The sequence below is a fragment of the Empidonax traillii genome, unplaced genomic scaffold (genome assembly GCF_003031625.1).
Source record: "Empidonax traillii isolate 1590-97213 ecotype Southwest subspecies unplaced genomic scaffold, ASM303162v1 scaffold90:size2128546, whole genome shotgun sequence".
NCBI lineage: Eukaryota > Metazoa > Chordata > Aves > Passeriformes > Tyrannidae > Empidonax > Empidonax traillii.
The window spans coordinates 1,491,330-1,511,056 of NW_020955283.1; the positions used below are offsets into that span (position 1 = coordinate 1,491,330).

The 19,727-nt window shown below is 39.6% G+C and overlaps 1 protein-coding gene across 1 annotated transcript in view; it reads left to right on the forward strand.

Moving 5' to 3' along the window:
• CHRNA7 (cholinergic receptor nicotinic alpha 7 subunit) overlaps positions 1 to 19,727 on the forward strand; it is a 45,438-nt gene that overhangs the window by 13,735 nt on the left and 11,976 nt on the right. The window contains exons 3-4 of the mRNA XM_027881545.1: positions 15,802 to 15,846; positions 18,119 to 18,228. Coding sequence (XP_027737346.1) covers positions 15,802 to 15,846; positions 18,119 to 18,228 — 155 coding nt within the window. The remainder of the gene's footprint in view (positions 1 to 15,801; positions 15,847 to 18,118; positions 18,229 to 19,727) is intronic.

Sequence of the window (19,727 nt, forward strand, 5' to 3'; positions counted from 1 at the left end):
TGCCAGGCCATCGAACCCACACAGCCCAGTAAACCCTATTATCTTCCTGGTCCCTATCCTTCTCCTGGCAGAAGGCAGGGCCCCTCTATTGGTCTTGATCAGAGTATTCATCGTCCGACTTTGACTTTGCCTTCTTAGAAGCTTTCTTGTTACTGTCAAAGCGGACCTCCATCTTTTTGTGTTTCAGGGGTTGCAGAGCATCTGCATCAACCACAGGGGCTGAGAATGGTTTTCTCCAGGTGAAGTTCCAGACAAGAAACCAATTAAAACTCTCAGTAACGCCTTTGCTAATTACATTTTTAAGAAAACGGAAGAGAAGGCTTGTTGCGCAGTTGAAATTAGGAGCAGCAGCCATGTAGAGGCGACAACAAGGCCCTAAAGAGGGCCAGGGCCCCTTCCTCCCCCAGCTTGGGCTGGGGGTGGGGGGCAGGTGTAGCATTGAAACTCCCCCTTCTCTTCTGTAAGAGAGTGAATTAAAAAAAAACTTTAAAAGACGAACTGCTTGGACAGAAACTGCTGCAGAGAAATTCCAGCGAAGAGATAAGGAATCTCCAAGGTCAAAACTGGCAGCCGGAGGAGAGAGAGAAGAAAAGTTCGAAAGGGGGACAGTTGCTTCTTCCCCCTTTTGCTCTCTCTCTTCAGCAGGGAAAAGACTGAAAAGTAATCCCTACCACCTGTGAAAATTTGTGAGGAGACCCCCCATGCGGCTCACAGAGGAGCTTGTGGATGTACCAGAGAACCTAGACTTCATGAGAGGGACTGAGATAAAGCAGAATTCTGTTGAAGATTTGTTACCCTGAGAGAGACGAAACTCACGCTGGAGCAAGATGGCTCGGGTGAGATACTGGGATCTGTGTGTGGGATCCATACTGCTGCTGAAGATTTGTGACCCTGAGAGAAACCTCACGCTGGAGCACAGACAGCTCGGGTGAGATGTGGGGATCCAAGCGAGGGATCCATGCTAGACTCATGCTGGAAAAGTCTATCAAGGACTTTTCTCCCCTGGGGAGGGACCTCCATTGGGAAACAGGGGTGGACTCTTAAGCCATTATCCCCTGTAACTCTGTGGAAGAAGATCCATGGTAGGCAAGTGTCCCCTTGCAAGTCCATGGAAGAAAAGACCCTTCAGGACCTGGGTAACCCCCAGCCTTTGGTCTTAGCCCAGGAGGAGGGTAGGCCCAGCCCTGGAGGCCGACACAGAGCGAGAGAGAGAGATGAAAGAATTCTAGCTGCGACGAGAGTACTGCAGAGTTACTGGAGAGAGAGCTGGAACTACGAGAATGGAGAAAAGGACTACTTCTCCTCCTTGGACTGATATATAAAAGAGGAAGGAGTATTTCTGTAAATACATAGCACTTTTACTTAAGTAGAATTATTATAGATATAGTTCTTTATTAGTTTTTATTTTACTAGTAATAAATGTTCATATTATTTTCCCTAAATCCTGTCTCTTTTATCTGCATAAACCTTCTCTCAACTAATAGTAATTGTGTGGGGGGTGTGAAAGCAAATTAATCCAGTACTAAACCACAACAGGAGTTCAGTTTGATGCCTGAGAGCTTTCTTAACTGGAATCAAAGGCAGGTCAGTATTGCATCTGTATGAGGAGAGAGATTTGTATTATTTTTATAGTCCCATCAACTGTAATTATAGTCACAGTCCAGACTCTCCCTGTACTAGATGATATGTAAACACAGCTGGAAAGATCATCTTTGTTCCAAAACATTTACAAACTAACTATGCTTTGATTGACTAGAGTTTTTTAACATTAGAGTTGTTCATGTCATAACTATTGACACTTAAAAGCAGTGTTAAATAAAACTTTAGCATAAACAATTATTGAATTGGGTTCAGACCAATGGCTCTTTGATATAAATGTTCATCAATACATGTCTTAGACTTTTTTAAGAAATTTTAGCAACTTTACTTTGCAGCAGTTTGAAATGTTACTGTTTTCTGGGGCTTTCTGGTTTGAATCTAGAATTTTTACCAGCTTTCTGTGTGGAACTCGGGGCACCATTTTGGGGGTGTCTGAAGCTGATGAGGGCACTCTGCTACTGAAAGTCACTCAGATGATTTCATTGACCTCTGAGGTCATGCTCCCTGGCTTGTGCCACTGCCTCTGGCTTGTGCCAGTGCCTCTCTGACTGAGCAGTTACCTGTATCCATTCTTGGAGTGTTCATTTTTATAGATGACCTGCACTTGCTTTGGATTTAGATTAAGTTAAACTGCTCACAAAGTACCCATGGTGGTTCTTCACTTAAAATTTTATGTATTTGGCAAAAACCCATGCGAGTTCTCTATTTGAGTCACATTGCAAAACTTGGGGAGAATGCTGGGTTGGTATTATACTATCTTGTGACTTCTTCAGCAAGACTTCTGGTGACAAACATTTTGGTGGGTATGAATGTGATCATTTTGGTCTACTCTGATCATAAATTACTTAATTTTTTTTTTTCTACTGGCTGAAGAATCAACATTTAATAACTTATTTTAAAAAGTTGACTTTAGCTACTTATCTTCATGAATATTCAAGTTCTTACTTAGGTTGCATAACACCATTTAGTCAGGAATCTTTCATGGTTCCTCCAGACATTTGCTTCTAATTAAATAATTTACTCCATAACAGGAGTTTTTTTGTTTGTTTGTATTTTTGTTTGATTTGTTTGTTTGTTTGTTTTTGTTTTGTTTTGTTTTTTCCCCGGTTTCTTCTGTTTCTTTTTCTTTAAATTTCTAGTTAGGGGAAAGAAAAGTGCTGAATAGTTGTTTGTATGTAGTGAGCAGCAGCAGAATCTCAGGAGAAATCCTGTTCCTTTAGGCTGTTCAACTCACTTGTGCAGACCAAAGGAAAAATGAAAGCATGCAAAGGAAAAATGAAAGCATGCAAACTTTTTTTACGTTTATCTGAAGTAAGTCAAAGTTTGCTTATCCTACATTGCCCTTGGTTACTTGTGTGACTTAGTTTTAGATATTCAAGACCTTTTGTCCTTGTTTCATTTTACACAGTGAAGCGATTATAGCTGATTTCAGTGGCTCACACACAGCACTCGGCAAAGCCTCTGCATAAGGATCTGCCTCTCAGTGTTGGCAATCCAGCACCCCAGACCCACTGGGCAAGATAGCAATGGGAAGTATCTCGGAATTTTGAAAAGAAAATTATGCTGCCATTCAAAGAAGCAGAACAGCTTCTGTTAAGAAACAGACTATATAACAAACATCTTCCTCGCCAAAAAAAGAGAAATGGGAAAAAAGAAAAAAAAGGAAATTTAAATCTGGAAAAATGAATAAAACAATCAAATCAAGAGGCTCATTGAGAAATGGTGCTAACGAAGTTCCTAAGCTGTTTATCAAATCTCAGCAGCCTCTTTGCAAACAATGGCTGTGGTCAAAGCTCATCAAATCTGCATTATTCTTTTAATTTTAGCATTCATTTGTGTACATTAGAAAACATTTCTCCAAGCTTTATTTTCTTCTCAGTTTGCTGCCTGATTTTTATTCTCACCATGCTAAAGGGAGAAACTGTTCGCACTTTCATCTTGCAGCCATTTCCATTCTACCCTAATTTATTCCTGACAGTTTAGGAAACTGGAAAGGTGCTGGGATATGCTTTCTGATATTTTTAGTTAGTTTAATACCATGAAAGTTACTGGATTATAACAGAAAACAGAATATTCTACTTTTCCATGAAATATGAAGAACAGATCTTTTCAAACAACAGTCTAAAATATTCTGATAGTTGATCTACTTAAACAAGCAGACAACACCACTCCCTACCCTACTGTGGTGAGATATTGATATACTAAGAGAAACTGCAACCTTATTTCTGTGATATTTGTCCATTTTTTCTGTGCTTCTAAATATCTTCTGGCTTTTTTGACTTTTCTTTCAGCATCTTTCTTTTACCTAGTCTGGTCAAACAGTGTTAGATCTGGAAAGATATAGTAGACACAGGAGGATGTGTAGGATGGAATGGGAAGCAATGAGCGTACACTAATTAAAGGCAATTCGCAGGAAGAAGAAAAGCACTGACTAAAGGCTATAAAAAACCACTCCTGATAATAGTTAGCTGGAGGACATTAGAGATGTTCATTGTATGTGAAAATCAGAACTTCTGTTCTGCTTTCTGGTTCCACAGGAGAGATCTTTGGAACTTTTTTGCAATGCAAGTCATTTGGGGTTTTTATGTTCGGTTGGTTTTTTTTTAAATGTAAGTAAAACCAAGCAGTCTTTGAAACATTTTTCTCCTTCTTTGTAATATAAATAATCAGCACAAATCATAAAAGCTCAGTTTTCTAACTACATTGCTATGGATGACCCATTAACTTAAAAAGTCAGTAGACATCTACTGGTATGTCACTTGTGATGAGAAAGGCAACCTCACTGTAAAAAGCACGGTTAAGGTCCTAGGAAACAAATTCCATTGTGACAGATTGTTGTAGAGCACTGGAACCACAAATACTTCACATTTTACACTGGACCTCTCCCTAGAACAACAGAATTTGCAAAGTTGCTTCATCTAGTAATTATTGATAGCCCTCAGTAATCAGCTAATAAAACAAAATTACAGCACAGACATAATTTCTGGGAGTCAGGTCTGGCTAGTTAATACACAGAGCTTTTAATTCACAGAAGTTTGGACCTGAAATTAATATATTCCCTGTAATACTCAGAATTGTTCCTCTCTTTTAAAAAGTCTGTCATGTCGAAGTCCTAGACAATACGTGTTGTCCCTACTTCATACATAAATTCATATCCTTTGTTTTGACCAGTATGGATCAGCTTGTAATTTGTATGAGATGTTTGAAAGCCCCATATTTTATTTTGTAAACGTGATTGTCCTCTGATGGTGAAGCTACACTACACTGGCTGATGATCTTGCTCCATGAAGTATTACATCAGCGTTTCCAGACCTCTTTGTCTGGTACATTTTTTCCCTATGCTCAGGCTCCTGGGGGTCTTGCAGGTCCAGTCGCAGCCCTGAGGAGCTCTGTGTGTGCAGTCTGGTCTCTGCTGACTGCGGAGTTTTTGTGATCACACAGACCAATTATGTGCTCTATAAACCTGGTGCTCCTTGGCAAAGCCTGTTCTGTGCACAGGGACCTGGGACTTGACTTAGTTATTTTTATTTGCTTTGCCTTTGACTGCAGTGTCCATGTGCACCGAGAAGGGAGTTCAAAAGCAGGTGGCTGCCCCTGCTGAACCCATTTCTTTTCAGGGAAGGCTTCTAGAGATGCTGTGGGATGGGAAAATCAACCCCCAACTCACCATAACAGCTCCTGCCCTGCTCCTGCACTGGGATCTGTGTGGGGCTACAGGCTGGCAGGGAATGTGCAGCAATTTCAGGGATGGTGGTGAGGGAAGGCAGGAAGAGCCACTAAAGCAAGGTGTTATTTCTATTTCTGCTCTGTTCCTATTCAGGACTCTGTGCTCAGAGCCATGTGGGTGCAGTGCCTGCTTTTCTCTCAGAACAGCACACGCTGGTAAAAGTTTGTAGTAATTTACAAAAATTTGCAAAAAAAAATTTACCAAAAAGAATAATTTACAAAACTGCTGACAGCAGTTGAATAAAGTATTGTCAATGGATTGGAAGCAAACAATTCTCTATCTATGAACAGCATATTAACATAGAAACATTCAAATGTTAATTACTTCAAATTTAGATGATACAGATGTGAATTCTTCAGTTTCTCCTGAACTCTTCACCACATTTGCCTGAATAGACCACTAAACAAACCAACTGTTCCCAATCTAAATATATCTCTGAGTTACAAAAAAAGAAAAGAAAGGGAAATAAAGGATCTCACAATGGGTTGGCAGCAGGCAGCCCATTTGTGCATGCACTTATATAGAAAAAGCAATCTTTCAAAGCTCACTTAGAATTTTAATTACTTAAATAATTTATTGTAGTGCGTTAACCTATTTATTTTTAATTTATTCAAAATTAAAAGAATTATTCTCCAAGAATAACCAGAAGTAAATGTCTATTCAGAGTGAACCTTCAGTTACACTTGCATTTTCATACCTCTTTTCTGAAACAAGGATTTGCTTTGTCGAAAGGGAAGGCTGGTAGCCTTGGCTTCAACAACAGCTCACTGGGAAGCACTAAGAGCGTGGCATGAAGCCACACTGCTGCTCATTGGCAGCAAGATAAGAATATGATATTTATCCAGTTTATCTCTCCAGTATCATCTGGCAGTGATAAGAAGCCACATTTGCATGGTTTATAATCCTGGCTTCACATTACTTACATAGTCCTCACAATGGAGCAGCCTGAAGGGAAGACGAGCAGAGAACCGTGTGCAGTTGTGGACCCACACACATTTAATTTTACAACACTTAGAACTTTTGTTGGCTTGTTTTTCTGTGCTCAGTCCTGAATATGAGCATATTTCTGGGCTTGACATCCCCTTAATTACTCCCAGTAACTACACAGTTGTGTCAGTTTGGTGTTGGAGAGCAAGGAAGGAGGCCTTTTACCCACTGTCACCAAAGTACTAAATGCAAGGATGAAGTCAGAAAAAATACTGAGCATGGGTAAGTCTGGCTGAGCTTAAGAAATTTGGATGAGCATTTTTATGGATTTCAGAATGCTCACTCCATCTCTGTCCCCACCAAACAGAAATGTTCTTTTCAGAGAGGAGAGTTCGCTCTTTTGTGTTGCAGCAAACAGCAACCTGAAGGACTGTGTAGGTGTTCTGACATTTCAGTCATGACTCTTGTTGCATTTGTGAACAAACAGATACACAGTTGGTTTTCATCAACGTATTCCTCCAGCTAAGCTTTGTTTGTCAGTACCTGTAAATGATTCTTTACAGACACTAAAGAGAAGAGGGGACTGTAGATTTTTAGGGAAAGTTGAAAATTAAGAGGACTGGAATTTCTATAATGCTGATTCATCTTCTCTTCTTGAATTATTAAAGTGTCTTATCAATACTTCTGTCAAGAGTTGCAGAGACCTTCAGCAGGATAAGCAATGTACTCTATCCTTTTCCAGGCAATTTTTGATTGCCATGGTGATGTCTGTGCTGTATCCTAGAGTGAGCAGAGAGCCCAGGATATCAAGGATGATGGATTATGTTACATATCATGGGAATTTTGGAGCAACTTCTTCTTGCTTAACTTGCCTACACTCGGAAAGATGGAGATAGGATATAGTATAGCTAGAGGGAACTGTCTGGGGTGAATAACGGCTCTTTGTCCTCTGAAGCTGCCTTTAACTATTCCTTGTGGTTGTGGCCTAGTAAGGTGCCTCTATCTCCGTGGCTGTGGTGTTCCCCAAGGATTTCAGCATGTGAGCTGATGGACAGCGTGGTCAGGTGTGGAATTTTTTGTTGCTGTTATTCATGAAAATAGGATAGATGAATGCCAGCAGCAGAGTGGTGTTGGAGCCGTGTGCTCTGACCACACACAGGGAGAGGAAGGGACAGCTTTGTTCAGCTCCTTGCTCTCCCATGACTTTCTTTTCTTTCCTTGAAGAAGTCACTCACTTTCCTTCCACTTCAGTTTGCTAAACATATATGCCGTAACAGGATTTTCATATGACTTTTAAACCTTCTGAGAAGAAAGGCTTAATAAAAAGTCAAATATGACTTACAGTTGATTAGCAAGAATAAAACTAGAGTCATAGTCTTTGATACCATGCTGCCCTGGCATTAGTGCTACATTTGAGTGTAATAACCTCTTCTTTCAACTTCTATGTTTCTCAGCTACCTCTAGGAAAATAAATCAAGTTCAAAGGCTTTGATTCCCTCTGGTTTTAACACTGTCTAAGGAGTGGGGCTGTGGGTGCTCTATCATTCACTCAGTCTGTGGAATGGTTGGTAGTTCCCAGATCCCAGCATGTCAGACTGGCAAGGCTAATCAGCACCTAGAGGCAGTATTTAACACTAATTCAGGGTTCAGTCCCTGTAGAATACAAGGGAATCAAGAATTATTTGTAAATAAAGCAGCTGAGCACAGTAATTACTTTGCATGCTTGTGATAAGTGTAACTGCACTTTAAGCTTTGTACTATATTTAACAATTGAACTGAGTGAAACCTACAGTGAATCATGGGAATTCATAAGGTGACTTGAAAAATGCAACCTCCCCATCTTGCTCTTCAGCAAACATTTTTTCACACAAGATGTACTGAAGTATGTTATTGGTTATGCTCCACTCTGCTCATTTCTGCTTGTCTTTGCAAAGATGAATGTGTTCATATCTAAATACAATCTCTTGTTAATGATGATGTACTGGGGGGTGGGGAAGAAAAAAGGTTGCTGTTACAATTATGTCCCCATGGTAACAAGAATGGTACATCATTTTCTGTGAAACTTGGTGAAAATACATCTGCAGCTCCTGCCAGGACAAAGCCCTAATGCAGTCAACGGCCAGCACAGTTATCAAACTTACCAAAGAGTGTCTGGAACACAAAGACTTTCCGACATTCTAAGAAGGCTGCTCAGCCGGAGGCTCTGCTCAGAGTTCAGCTGGCTTTTTATGCTCTTTCTGCAACAGCTTTTCTGCTGTGTCAGATTTGCCTCCATCTGGGGACACCTGGGTAGGTTTTGAGCAAACTCTACCTTTCTTTTAAAGCAAATTAAAATAACTGGGGAGAAAGCAAATGCTTCTTGCAAAGGTGTGTAAGTTTAGTTGGTGTGGAGAAACTGCTGCCCTTTTTCAGACTTGCAAAATAGAGCACCCATGACACAAGTGAGAAAAAGAAAAGGCAAATTTCACCTGAATTAAGTTAAGGAAAGCAATCAGACTCCTTACCTCATGCTCCAAACCCAGGTAAAATTCAAATTACATTTTTCTAATTTTTATTTTAAGAAAAAAATGAGATACTCAAAATGAGCATCTACTCCTACCCCAGCAACACAGAATACTCTAGTAGCATTTTAACTCTAGAAACCTTTCAGCTTCCACAGAACTTTAGTTATAAGCATAACTTGTCTGTTGTATTCAGGTTTACTTCTTTACTCTTTTGTTTCTCTCCTTTTTGTGGAACTGACCAGTGCATAGGACAGAGGAACTCCAGGCTTCAATACCCAGGCACAACACACAAGTGAAAATTCACATTTTTTTTAGACTTGCACACAGGTCAAACTCTATGGTCACTAAATCTGAATTGTAGCTGTGTAAACTCATAGGAAACATTGTATTAAATATGTGCTGGCTCAAGTGTTAAAAATAGACCAGAACTATAGCGAGTCTAGTTTAATTTGCTGAAAACAATGTGCTTGCAGGTTAGAAGGAAGATTTACAAAGCAATTTTACAAAAAAAAAAACAAAACCACAAAACAAACAAAATGAGACAAAACCCAACAAAGCATTAATTTTCTATTCATATAATCACATTTATAATAATAAAATAGCCACCAAAGGATAATAAGTAGTTCTGAAGAATTTCACATGTTCCTGTTGGAAGGGACATGTCTGCAAACTGTCAAGACAGGAAAATGTTCAACAAGCACTAAATATCAGATGCCATAAAGTAATAAACAAAATGACATTACATATGTATATATAGGACAACCTGGATGGGTGCATTTCAAAGGAAAATGTTTTAAGTAGATATTGCCTTCAAATAAAGCTTCCATATAATGAACTTTAACATGCTAATTAAGGAAACATTTATGAAGATAGGTCATATTTTGAATTAAGTAACAGCAAGAGCACTCTGCTAAGGAGAGACAACTTGAGCTGGAATGTTTGGTTTATCCAGCAATATTTCTAGTAAGTGTGTCCCACTCCTTAATTTATACAAGAGATAGTTCTAGTAAATATGGCCAGGCAGAGGAACTATTGAATGTAGAACATGGCTCTGAAACAAAACAATAAATAAATAGAATGAGAGTTCAGAGTCGGACTTTAATCCTGCCTGTCCCACAGAGGAAACTTCACTGGATTAACAGTGACCCTCTCCTACAAATATTTTAAATTTTTTTATAAAATTGAGCCAAAGCATCCAACAATCATAACCCTAACACTTTGGATTCAACTCTTTCACAAACATCTTCAGCTACTCTTCCCCTGGTGGGGAGGAGAGGAGAACGAGAAAGAAAAGGTAAACCTTGTGGGTTGAAATAAGAACAATTGAATAAGAGAAACCAGCCCAAACCAGGAAAATGTTAAAGATTTTGAGGAGTTAAACTTTGCATCACAAATGGAAGCAGGGACTGGGGGGAGAATGTGGAGGGGGGTGTTCCTATAGGAAACTCTGTTTCCCATCTATAATTCCAAATATCTCAGTTAGTCCCAGAATAGCCATTTATTGCCTTCTCCTTATTGAATTTACAGTTCAAAGTCAGCTTTCTTGAAAAATTAAAGTGGATAAAGGTAACAACCTGTGCCAGTCTGTGTTATCTCCATCAACAAAACTCCACTTTACCCATTCTACTGAGCAGTTCTATATTTTAGGGACCTTCAAGCATGCAGAGTATGAAGAGCCATTTGCATGCCATCCATCACAAATCTAATAAACCTATGAGCTGAATAGAAAAGAAGTTTTCAAATTTCACTTTAATTAACTACTCATGTTTTGGTTGGCCTTCAGAGTTTAATTCTTTGATTAAAAAAACCCCAAAAAACTAGAGGAAATTAAAGATTAAGAAGCACACCAAGTAAGGAGGGTATTTCCAGGCTGGATTTTAGAGCTTTAACTGCAAAACTCAGCTTAATGCTACAGGAGATATTTAACTAAATCCTGAGCACATAGCTGCAGTGTCTCATCCTTAAAGATCTGAAGGAGCCAGAGTCTGAGTTAGCAGGTGAGAAGAGTCAGGCAGGTATCATGCAAGCTGGGAAGGTGCCTCGGGACTGAATTTGGCTTTGAAGTGGAACGTGGAAGAAGGGTGATGTCCTGAACACCTTCAGCTCTCACCAACATCACTAGTTTGCAGCTGAGAATAAAATAATGAAGAGCAACTTTCAGGAGCTCCTTTGCACCAACAGAATCAGGGCAAATAAGCAGCTGATGTAAAGCTGGTCTAAATCAAGGCCAAGTCATGTGGAACTGGTACACCACTGGTTGGGCTGTGAAGTGACACATCATCCTAAACTCCCTTTGAACAACAGTTTGCAACAGCTGCTGTAATTTTGAAGGAGTGTTGCTTCTCAGTAGTAGGCTGTACCACTGCAAGATTAAGTCATAGATGACAGAGCTCTCCTTTTAGACAAAAATGTCACCAATATGGCAAAATTTACAACACTAAATAGTGTTGTGTTCAAGTTTGAAGTGGTCTCAAAAATGCAGTGAAAACTTGTATTTTCCACTTCTGATATTTTATTGAATCGTTTTCTGGTATTTTGCACCTATTCTCAAGAAATCAGAAATATTCTGTGGTCTGTTCCTGGTGTTGAATCTCACATGCTGGATCATGGAATATTATTAATATTATTTATACACTAGTAATGCCTGTTTATACAGCATTTTTTGCATAAGTGGAAATGTGTGCTGTAAGCTGAGTCAAAACCATTTTCCTGTCATAAAAAGGTCTCTTGCTGACTACTGGGGAAGTGGAGGGCAATTGCAGTAACCTATCCTTTCATGGTGAAAGGGAAGTCAGATGGAGAAGAGATATTAGGAGTTCAAATTTCTTTAATCTCACTAATCCTGTACACTGCCTTTTTCTTCAACCTTATGCTGCTTGAGAAACCTGTTTCACATTGACAACCCTTGGTGTAGCTTTTCTATGCAACCTCCCCCAAAATTCTTAACTCCATTTGCATTTGCATTTTAATTTATCTTGCCTTTTAGCAATGTAGGTGATGCTTTAGGCTGTGGGAGCAATGAATGCAAACCCACAACTGGGCAGCCCAACTCTGTACCCTCTACTATGTACTTCAAAATTAAGACTTGCTTGTGCTACCAGCCCCCACCTGTGGATGATCAGAGGTGGTCCTTGGCAAGCAGCTGCACCTTTATTTCAGTGTCCTTGCAGAAACTCCAGGCTGGCTTTTATAAGTGACTGATTTTTATCCTCACACCCGAGACAGCAAAATTCATTTTTGCCTGCACCACTAAGAATCCTTGAGCCACCTTTAACAGAAAGGTTTAGCTTTGACCTTGGCACATGAAGAGGGGAGAAGTGCAATAGACCCCCTCGTTGTCATAGTGTTATGAACATTAGGAGCTCACTGTGCTGCTTTCAGACAGGATGCAGGTGGATGAAACTGGACCACATACTGTCTGGCCGCCTGGAGGCTCCCAGGGTGCTGGTGTACAGCAGGACGATGGGCAGGGATGCACAAGCAAAGCCCTTTCTCTGCTCTCCATAAGTTTTGAGGATCTCACATTCATCTTGACTTTATGGCTGCCTGAAGTGTGGACACAGCATCAACCTTTTGTCACCCGGCCATTTTACGAGTGCTTAACCCGCCCTGCAGCCCATCCTTTCAGTACTAATTCTATAAGAATTCAAGCTTTTTCACTTGATACAGTTTAGCGAGCTCAGTAAATGACCCTAAAAATGAACAGGAAGAAAACCCCAAGCTGTGTGAAGCAGAAATTAAATATAACAGGGTTTTAAGTGATGGGGGAGAACATGTCATTAGGCACAGGTAATTTGGCTTTGTGGATCAAATGATGTTGAGAATGTTTAATGAGCAAGTGCTGAGACAATAAGAGCTAATGAACTGACTAACCTGTTGCTTTCAGTAGGATGACATTCAGGCAAACAAAAGTGAAAATCTGTAATGGGAGTGTCTTACATGTCTCTCACTGGCTGCTGGGCTATTTTCAACTTCAGACTACAATTATTAGCTTCAGGAACCCAGCATTACGTTGTAACAAGTGATATCTTAAAATGTTTTTACAAAGCCTTTTATTAACGTTCAAAGTCATTGAATCCGAGTTCAAGGGGCCATTACTTTTTCTGTAATTTAGATGAGGTTCAACTCTGTTAAAATAAAGAATCTGGGGTTGAACTGCAAGAATTACAGCTAATAGACTTTAGTCACTTAATGGAAGTTTTCTGGGAAGCATGTGTTTCTTGCCAGGTTCTGCACATCACTGCCTGCCAGTCTATAGGCCTTCAGGCTTATTTTACTTCTTTCTGCCCTTGCTTTTTGCTGCATAAGTTTTCTAGAGTGGATACTACATGTGCTGACATCCTTTTGAAAGTCAACAGTTAACATTCCTTACTTGGGGCTTATGTTCACTACACAAGTTATGTTTGATCCAAAGCTCTCAGGATAACCTCTCCTGGGCAGGTTTGAGTGAAAGATCACACTTCAGAGTAACTCCTGGCTTTCAGAACGTGTTTGCAGGGTCTCCTGCAGGCAAACCTGTGATGGCTTTCCCTGTGCTCAGCTGCCTGGCAGTGGCAGCTGAATCATTCTGCCAGCAGCACAGCTGGTTTAAAAGTCTGCTGTCCCCCTCAGCTGTGCTGTTCTGACTGCTCAGTGATGGCTCTGTAGCCTGGTTCTGTGATGTGCACTGGCTGATAGTAGAGCTCCATCCTGGTACTCCTAAATTAGTCCATATGCCTGTGCTGTGGGCTCAGGGCTGACAGTAGCTCCCCACAGCCTATCAGTAGTTGAAGCATCAGCAACACTCCAGCTTTAGTACAATTTTTTCCTGCTACTGAAAAGAGACTTTCTGAAACATCACTAATTTAAGGCTGAGGCCATTCATGTGTAGGAAGAGATCACACTGGGAATAAAATGTGAGTTTAACTCAGAGTTTAACCATGCAGGAGGACGTGCCATTCAGCTAATAGTCCCGAAACAAGCTTCCCACAACGTAACGGGTTCTGAATTGCTCTGTCCTTCTGAGTAGCCAGTTATGCCTGTTCAAAACAACAAAACTACTGTCTGCCCTGCAGAAAAGCCACCCTGCAGCGCTGCTCTTGGCTTTGCTCAGGTGCAATACCTGGAATATTGCATCATAGAAACTTGTCGTATTCATCTGGGACAGCACACAGAGCTTTGAGAAAATGGTGTCAAACTTCTGATGTTGAGTAACCATTGGTGTTATTTACATCTGATTCAAATTGGCTTTGATGAATAGAAACATGTATAGGTTTTACATGTCCTTAATGTGCAACACTTCATGCTAGACTTTAATTCATATGAATGATCTCTTCAGGTTTGCTTCTCCAGTCATGAATTAAAAATCCCATGCAAATGAGTTTGGTTGTGCTCTAATGCTACAAGCAGGTTGTTGTTGAGAGAGGCTCCAAATGAATGTTTATATGGTAGAGAATAACAGCTACTATTGCAGATTAATTACTGCTTTGCCTGACATCTTCAGCAATGCCTTCAGCATGAAAATTCAATGCAGCTTAATAGTGGATTTCTGAAACTAAATGGTTAGACTTGTCACCCCAGGATGCCATTTAAATGAGATATTCACTTGAGGTTCATGGAGGTGATGAAGCAGAAAATAGAGAGGAAAGGTGCTAAACTACTAGCTGTGATCTGTACTTATTTATAATTTTTATTTTACTCTTCATTTTAAAGCAAGATAAGAGTGTGCATTCGAGGGCAAACTTTATTCATGTCCATTACTGATGTTTATCTAAAATATTTCTAGTTGTTTATATGTTGTATATTTAGTTGTTATAATACACAACCTAGCAACACTGCAATACATTCACTGATGTTGCTCCTCAAAAAGCTTCCCTTGTCATTATCCCTTGCAGAGTACTTGATTTCACATGCTGTGTAGCTTTCTTCTATTGTGCTGATCTAAAATGGTTTCAATTAAAGGCCTCTTAGGACCTCTCTTCAGGTATAAATTCATAAAAGCAACAGCAAAAGAGTAAAAAATAATGACTGTTAGTAAATTGTATTAACAAAAAAAAAGCTTTTTTTATGGTGCAAAATGCAATTAAATATTTTTTAGCCATCTTTGGGCATTTAGGAACAATATTTAAGTTCAAGAGTGACAGATTTAAGTTCAGAGGTCTAGACATAGGAACAACTCTGGCAGTTGCTGCTGTACAGGTGAGTGAATTTCCTAAGACACTTTCTTAGAGTGTAAATGGAACTTTGACTGGTGTTACAGGGACTGTGTGTTCACACAGGAGAATGTGTAATACTGACTGTATATAGTATATTCCATCAGCTTCACACAACCCAGGTGGATACTGAGATGGTGCCTCCACAGAAAAAGGTCACCTAGATTTTCCTGTGTCTGAGAAGTGAATAATTAAGCTCTTTACTTTCAGCATTAAGATGCCAGTTGTGTCACCTGAGTTTACATCAAATAGTCACAGGAGGCAAGGCCTTCAAATTGGAATTGTTTCAGGCAGAATAATAATAATAACATTCTGCCCTGACAATAGCTTTCTAAAGCCAATACAACACTTTCTGTACAGTTCCACTGGTATCAGTGGTGCTACTGGCCTGTTAGGAACCTGCTCAGTGTGGCCCCAACACACACCATCTGAGCTTAGTCACACTTTATTTGTTCATTGTTTTTTCTGCTACCTGCAGATGCCTGATGTATAAGGTTAATCAGTGAGAGGGCTGCTCCTCTCACAAAGGTGAAACAGGCACCCCCGCGGTGATCTGCCTTCCTTTGGAGAATGCTCCCTCTGTTTTGAAGAGGGAGCCCCAGGGAAGAGTCTGGCAGAAGGATGCCCTCAGGAAACAGTTTGACTGACAGTGCTACTATGAAATAACATTAAAACACCATTACCCGGGAAATAACATTAAAACATCATTACCTGTGAAGACTTCTGTTGCATTAAGTGAGAGGCAGTGATTTTCTTTGCTTAGAAAGGAACCTTAGAGCAACTGGCTATTTTATAATAGTCAAATATATTTACTGCTTTGTTTTATTTTTCTTCTTCTCCTTCTTCCACCCAGGATGAAAAGAATCAAGTATTAACAACAAATATCTGGCTGCAAATGGTAAGTTTTGAAACAAAGTATGTTTTTTTCCTCTTTGATATTTGAGTTTAATCTGGTAAGAGGTTTGAATTTTAGAAAACTGTCAGGCTTTTGTTCTATATCTTGCTGCACAATGGACAAAGCTAAACTGAATGGCAAACTGTAAGGCTGAGCTTTAGGTCTAGATGTTTCAGGTGTTTCTGAAAACTTTAAAAAATTTGAGACACTACATCTAAATAAGTTATGAACTCATTGTAGTTGATTTAGTCACGCTAAAGTCTTCATTATCATAGGGTAATGGTGACCTGAGAGTCCCAGCCTGAGCAACTGAAGGTATAAGTGCCTTTCACTCATTTCAACAAAGCCATTATGCTGTGGTAAATCACTTGACTGTGAAAGAGAACACGCAAGAAATGCATTTCATCTGCAGTAGCTGTTCTGACCAGCACTCTGAAAATTGTCAGCTGATTCTTATGATTTGGGGAAAAATGGTTCCGAAGAGGTTCATCATCCCTGGGAGCTCCTGCCACTATCCTAATGAGTGTCTCTGCCATCCTTCTTGCTTTGTTGACTGTCTCCTTAAGAAACTGCAAGAGGATTTTTATTAAAATGGCCATGCTATTCCCACATTTTTCAAAATGTTGTTTAAACATAGGTCATCATCAGAAGTTAACTGAACATTATAGGTTTTCATGTTACTTCTCCAAATTCTCTCAGTTCCATGACTAAAATGGGATCTGGAACATCAGTTTCTTAATGTTCAACTGGTTTCCCAGCTTGTTTTGCACACCTAGGATGTTCATTTTTCAAACAGTGGCTTTATTTTACCTTTGTGTTGCAATTCTTAGTTGCTATAAATTGTCACCAATTTTCATATGCTCTCTTACTACTTACTCCTTTCTATTGCTACTCATGGCATTGCTGAACAGTAGTTAATTTTCACTCACTTGTTAAAAAATGGAACAAATAATAGGCTATTCAAGAATTTTGTGATGGTATTTTGAAATTCTTTTCTCGGAAAGGTTAAATTATCCCTTAGACTTAAGATGCTTTTTAACTTGCTGACTCCATTTCTACCATAACTTAGTGCTCTACCAAGACAGGGTGATATGGGGAGCTTTCTCCATCTGTGGCAGTCAGGATGAGAACTTGCAATTAGTTAAATCCCTGTCACTGTTTGGGTTAAGTAAAGGTTTACAGAAGGTTTTTATTATTCCAGGCAATCTCACTGCTTCTGCAGAAACTTTACACCTTTCTGTTTCTTTAAGTAGCTCAGTCAGTTTAAGTGTATTATTTTTTCTTTTATTGTAACATTTTATATAGGGCACCTCTCTTGCACTGTGGTAGGCCTTAGGAAACAAGTGAGTGATGTGTATATATATATACATATGTGTATCACTGGTGACCTATAAAGGTTAGCATGGCTATTCCATTTATTCACAAAGAAAATTTGACATGGTAGAAGCATTCAACTCGTGTTTTTTTACAGGCCTGTTGTACAGTAAGATTAAAACTGTCAAATATAATATGTTTTTGGCTTTGAGCTACAATGACTATAGTTGCTATGATTTCTTACCAGGAAAACAGACAACAATTCATACTGAAAAAGCTATAATTTATTTTCCTTCTCTTTTATCCCACAGCATCCTTATCCTTTTTGAGATTNCCCCCCCCCCCCCCAAGGAAATTCTTGATTATTTTATACATTCTCCATTTCTTTTGATTTATTTACCTTAGCACGTACTGGATATGGAACGTGTTAAGACTGCAATGAGCAGACCTCTTGGTTACTGCAAAAAAAGGAGCCACTGTTCTTGGCCTGTGTACACATAAAAAGAAAAAGTGTTTGCTTATTAACTGTCTATTAATGGTGTACTAGAAAGTTTCAAAGCATGTTTAAGGTAAATGTATGTTATTTTACTGTTCTCTGAAATAAGTGAAAATGTAAAAGTGTGTGTAAAATTTATGAAAAAAATTAGAAGTAGTTACTGTGTGAATTAGAAAAGCAATTTAATCCCAAATTGGCACCTGAGACAGCATGAACAGTAAAACACAAGCACACCCCAAATCTTGTATAGACTGTTATGTGCACTGCAGTGGGAACTGGAAATGAGGTTGTTACCTGTTCCACTGAGCTGTTCATGGCCTAATTCCCCCTTGTGAAAACATTTCACTGCCTGAAGCTAAACAGAACCAAGAGAACACCTATTGTTTTAGTCTATCCAGTCCCTAGAGAACTAGAGCGAACCAGTGGATGAGATGACTTAACATACTTTTTGTGTGCATGGCTCAGTACTGGACAGATCATTATCTACAGTGGAACGTGTCTGAATACCCGGGAGTGAAGAATGTTCGTTTTCCGGATGGACTGATTTGGAAGCCTGATATTCTTCTCTATAACAGGTAGACACACTTTTTTTTTGTTTGTTTGTTTGTTTTTGTGGTTGTTTTGTTTTGTTTTGTTTTGTTTGTTTTTTGGTTTTTTTTGTATGGGGAAGGAGAGAAAATCATAGAATCATAGCATCACATAGTATCCCAGGTTAGAAGGGACCTTGAAAGCTCAACTCCAACCTTTCTTGGGAAAGGGAGCCCAGATGAGGTTATGTAGCACTCTGTCAAGACACAAAGACAAGGCAAGGCAAATGAAATCATTGTCTCAGCAAAATGTCTAAGTTTTTACATACTTTTCCAAAACTCCAGGTTTTTGGAATACTGGAAAATTATCAGTCTCCTGTTTACAGAACAGAAGGTCATATTTGCAAGTACTTCATAAATAATGATATCATCCTTACCACCAACTATAGCTGGTTGGCTTTTGTGAGATGATAAGAAAAGCAAACTTTTCTGGCTCTGTTTAATAGTTTACAAGTAGTGATAATTTTCTCTGAAACTGTTTGGTCTAAATGCTTACTAGTGAATTCAAATCTGACATTTGCATGCTTGTCTAGTTTTAGTTTGGGTTTCACTACAGACAGGACAGGTAAAGCCAGTCTTTGCATTTTCCCATGTCCAGTTTTGGTCTCACTCGTTCTTCCTGCTATAAAAATAGCTGGGAGATTTGCTGCTGTCCTTTTCAAACTGTTCTGACTTGGGCCTATTTCAGGGACACAAGGTTTCCATCAATCCACTGCAGAACCTTTGGCTGACATTGAGAGTTTCTTTGGCTGTACCATTATATGGTAGTTCCCACTGTAGGATGTATTTAGTTTAACAAGGTAAAGCACTTTATTGCCTGCTCATCAATAACGTGCCTTTTTCTGCAGTTGTTGGGGCCTTTGTGCTGTTCCCCAGGAACTGGAAAGAACTTCCATCTGCTCTGTACATGTTGCACTGGCTCTGCCATGACAGCCAGGGTACATTGTGGGTTTTTTGCCTATACAGGTGACATGAACCTTTTGTCTTCCTGATGGCTTTTATCCCTCTGTTTCTCTGCCATATGTCTACTAAGAACACACCATGCGGTGTGTTACCAGCATGACTCCCCCTTCCCACCTCAGGAGTTGCTTTTTGTTGCAACAAGACTTAGAGAATAGCTTCAGCTGATATGTCAGCTGCAGCTGTGCTCTCTTTTGGTGACCACGTTTAAGAGCAGTGTCACTGTAACGGGTGTTGTTGGGTTGTAATAATGGGATAACAGCTCCCAGTGGCAGCATTTGTCAGCCCCTTGGGGACTTCTCTGCAGGGCCTGCATTCCTGCTGTGTTCCCAAACAGCTGCTGTGCTTCTCCCAGAGGTACCACTGACACTAAAGGATTTGGAGTGATCTGCAGTAGAGTTTACCATCCTGAGGGTAACTGCTTGGCAGATTTACTTCTTGGTTCTAGTTTAAGCATAGTAATGAATGCTTCAATTGTCCACAAACCAACCTAAAAAACCCTTTCAAATGTTCTGTGCACAAAATAG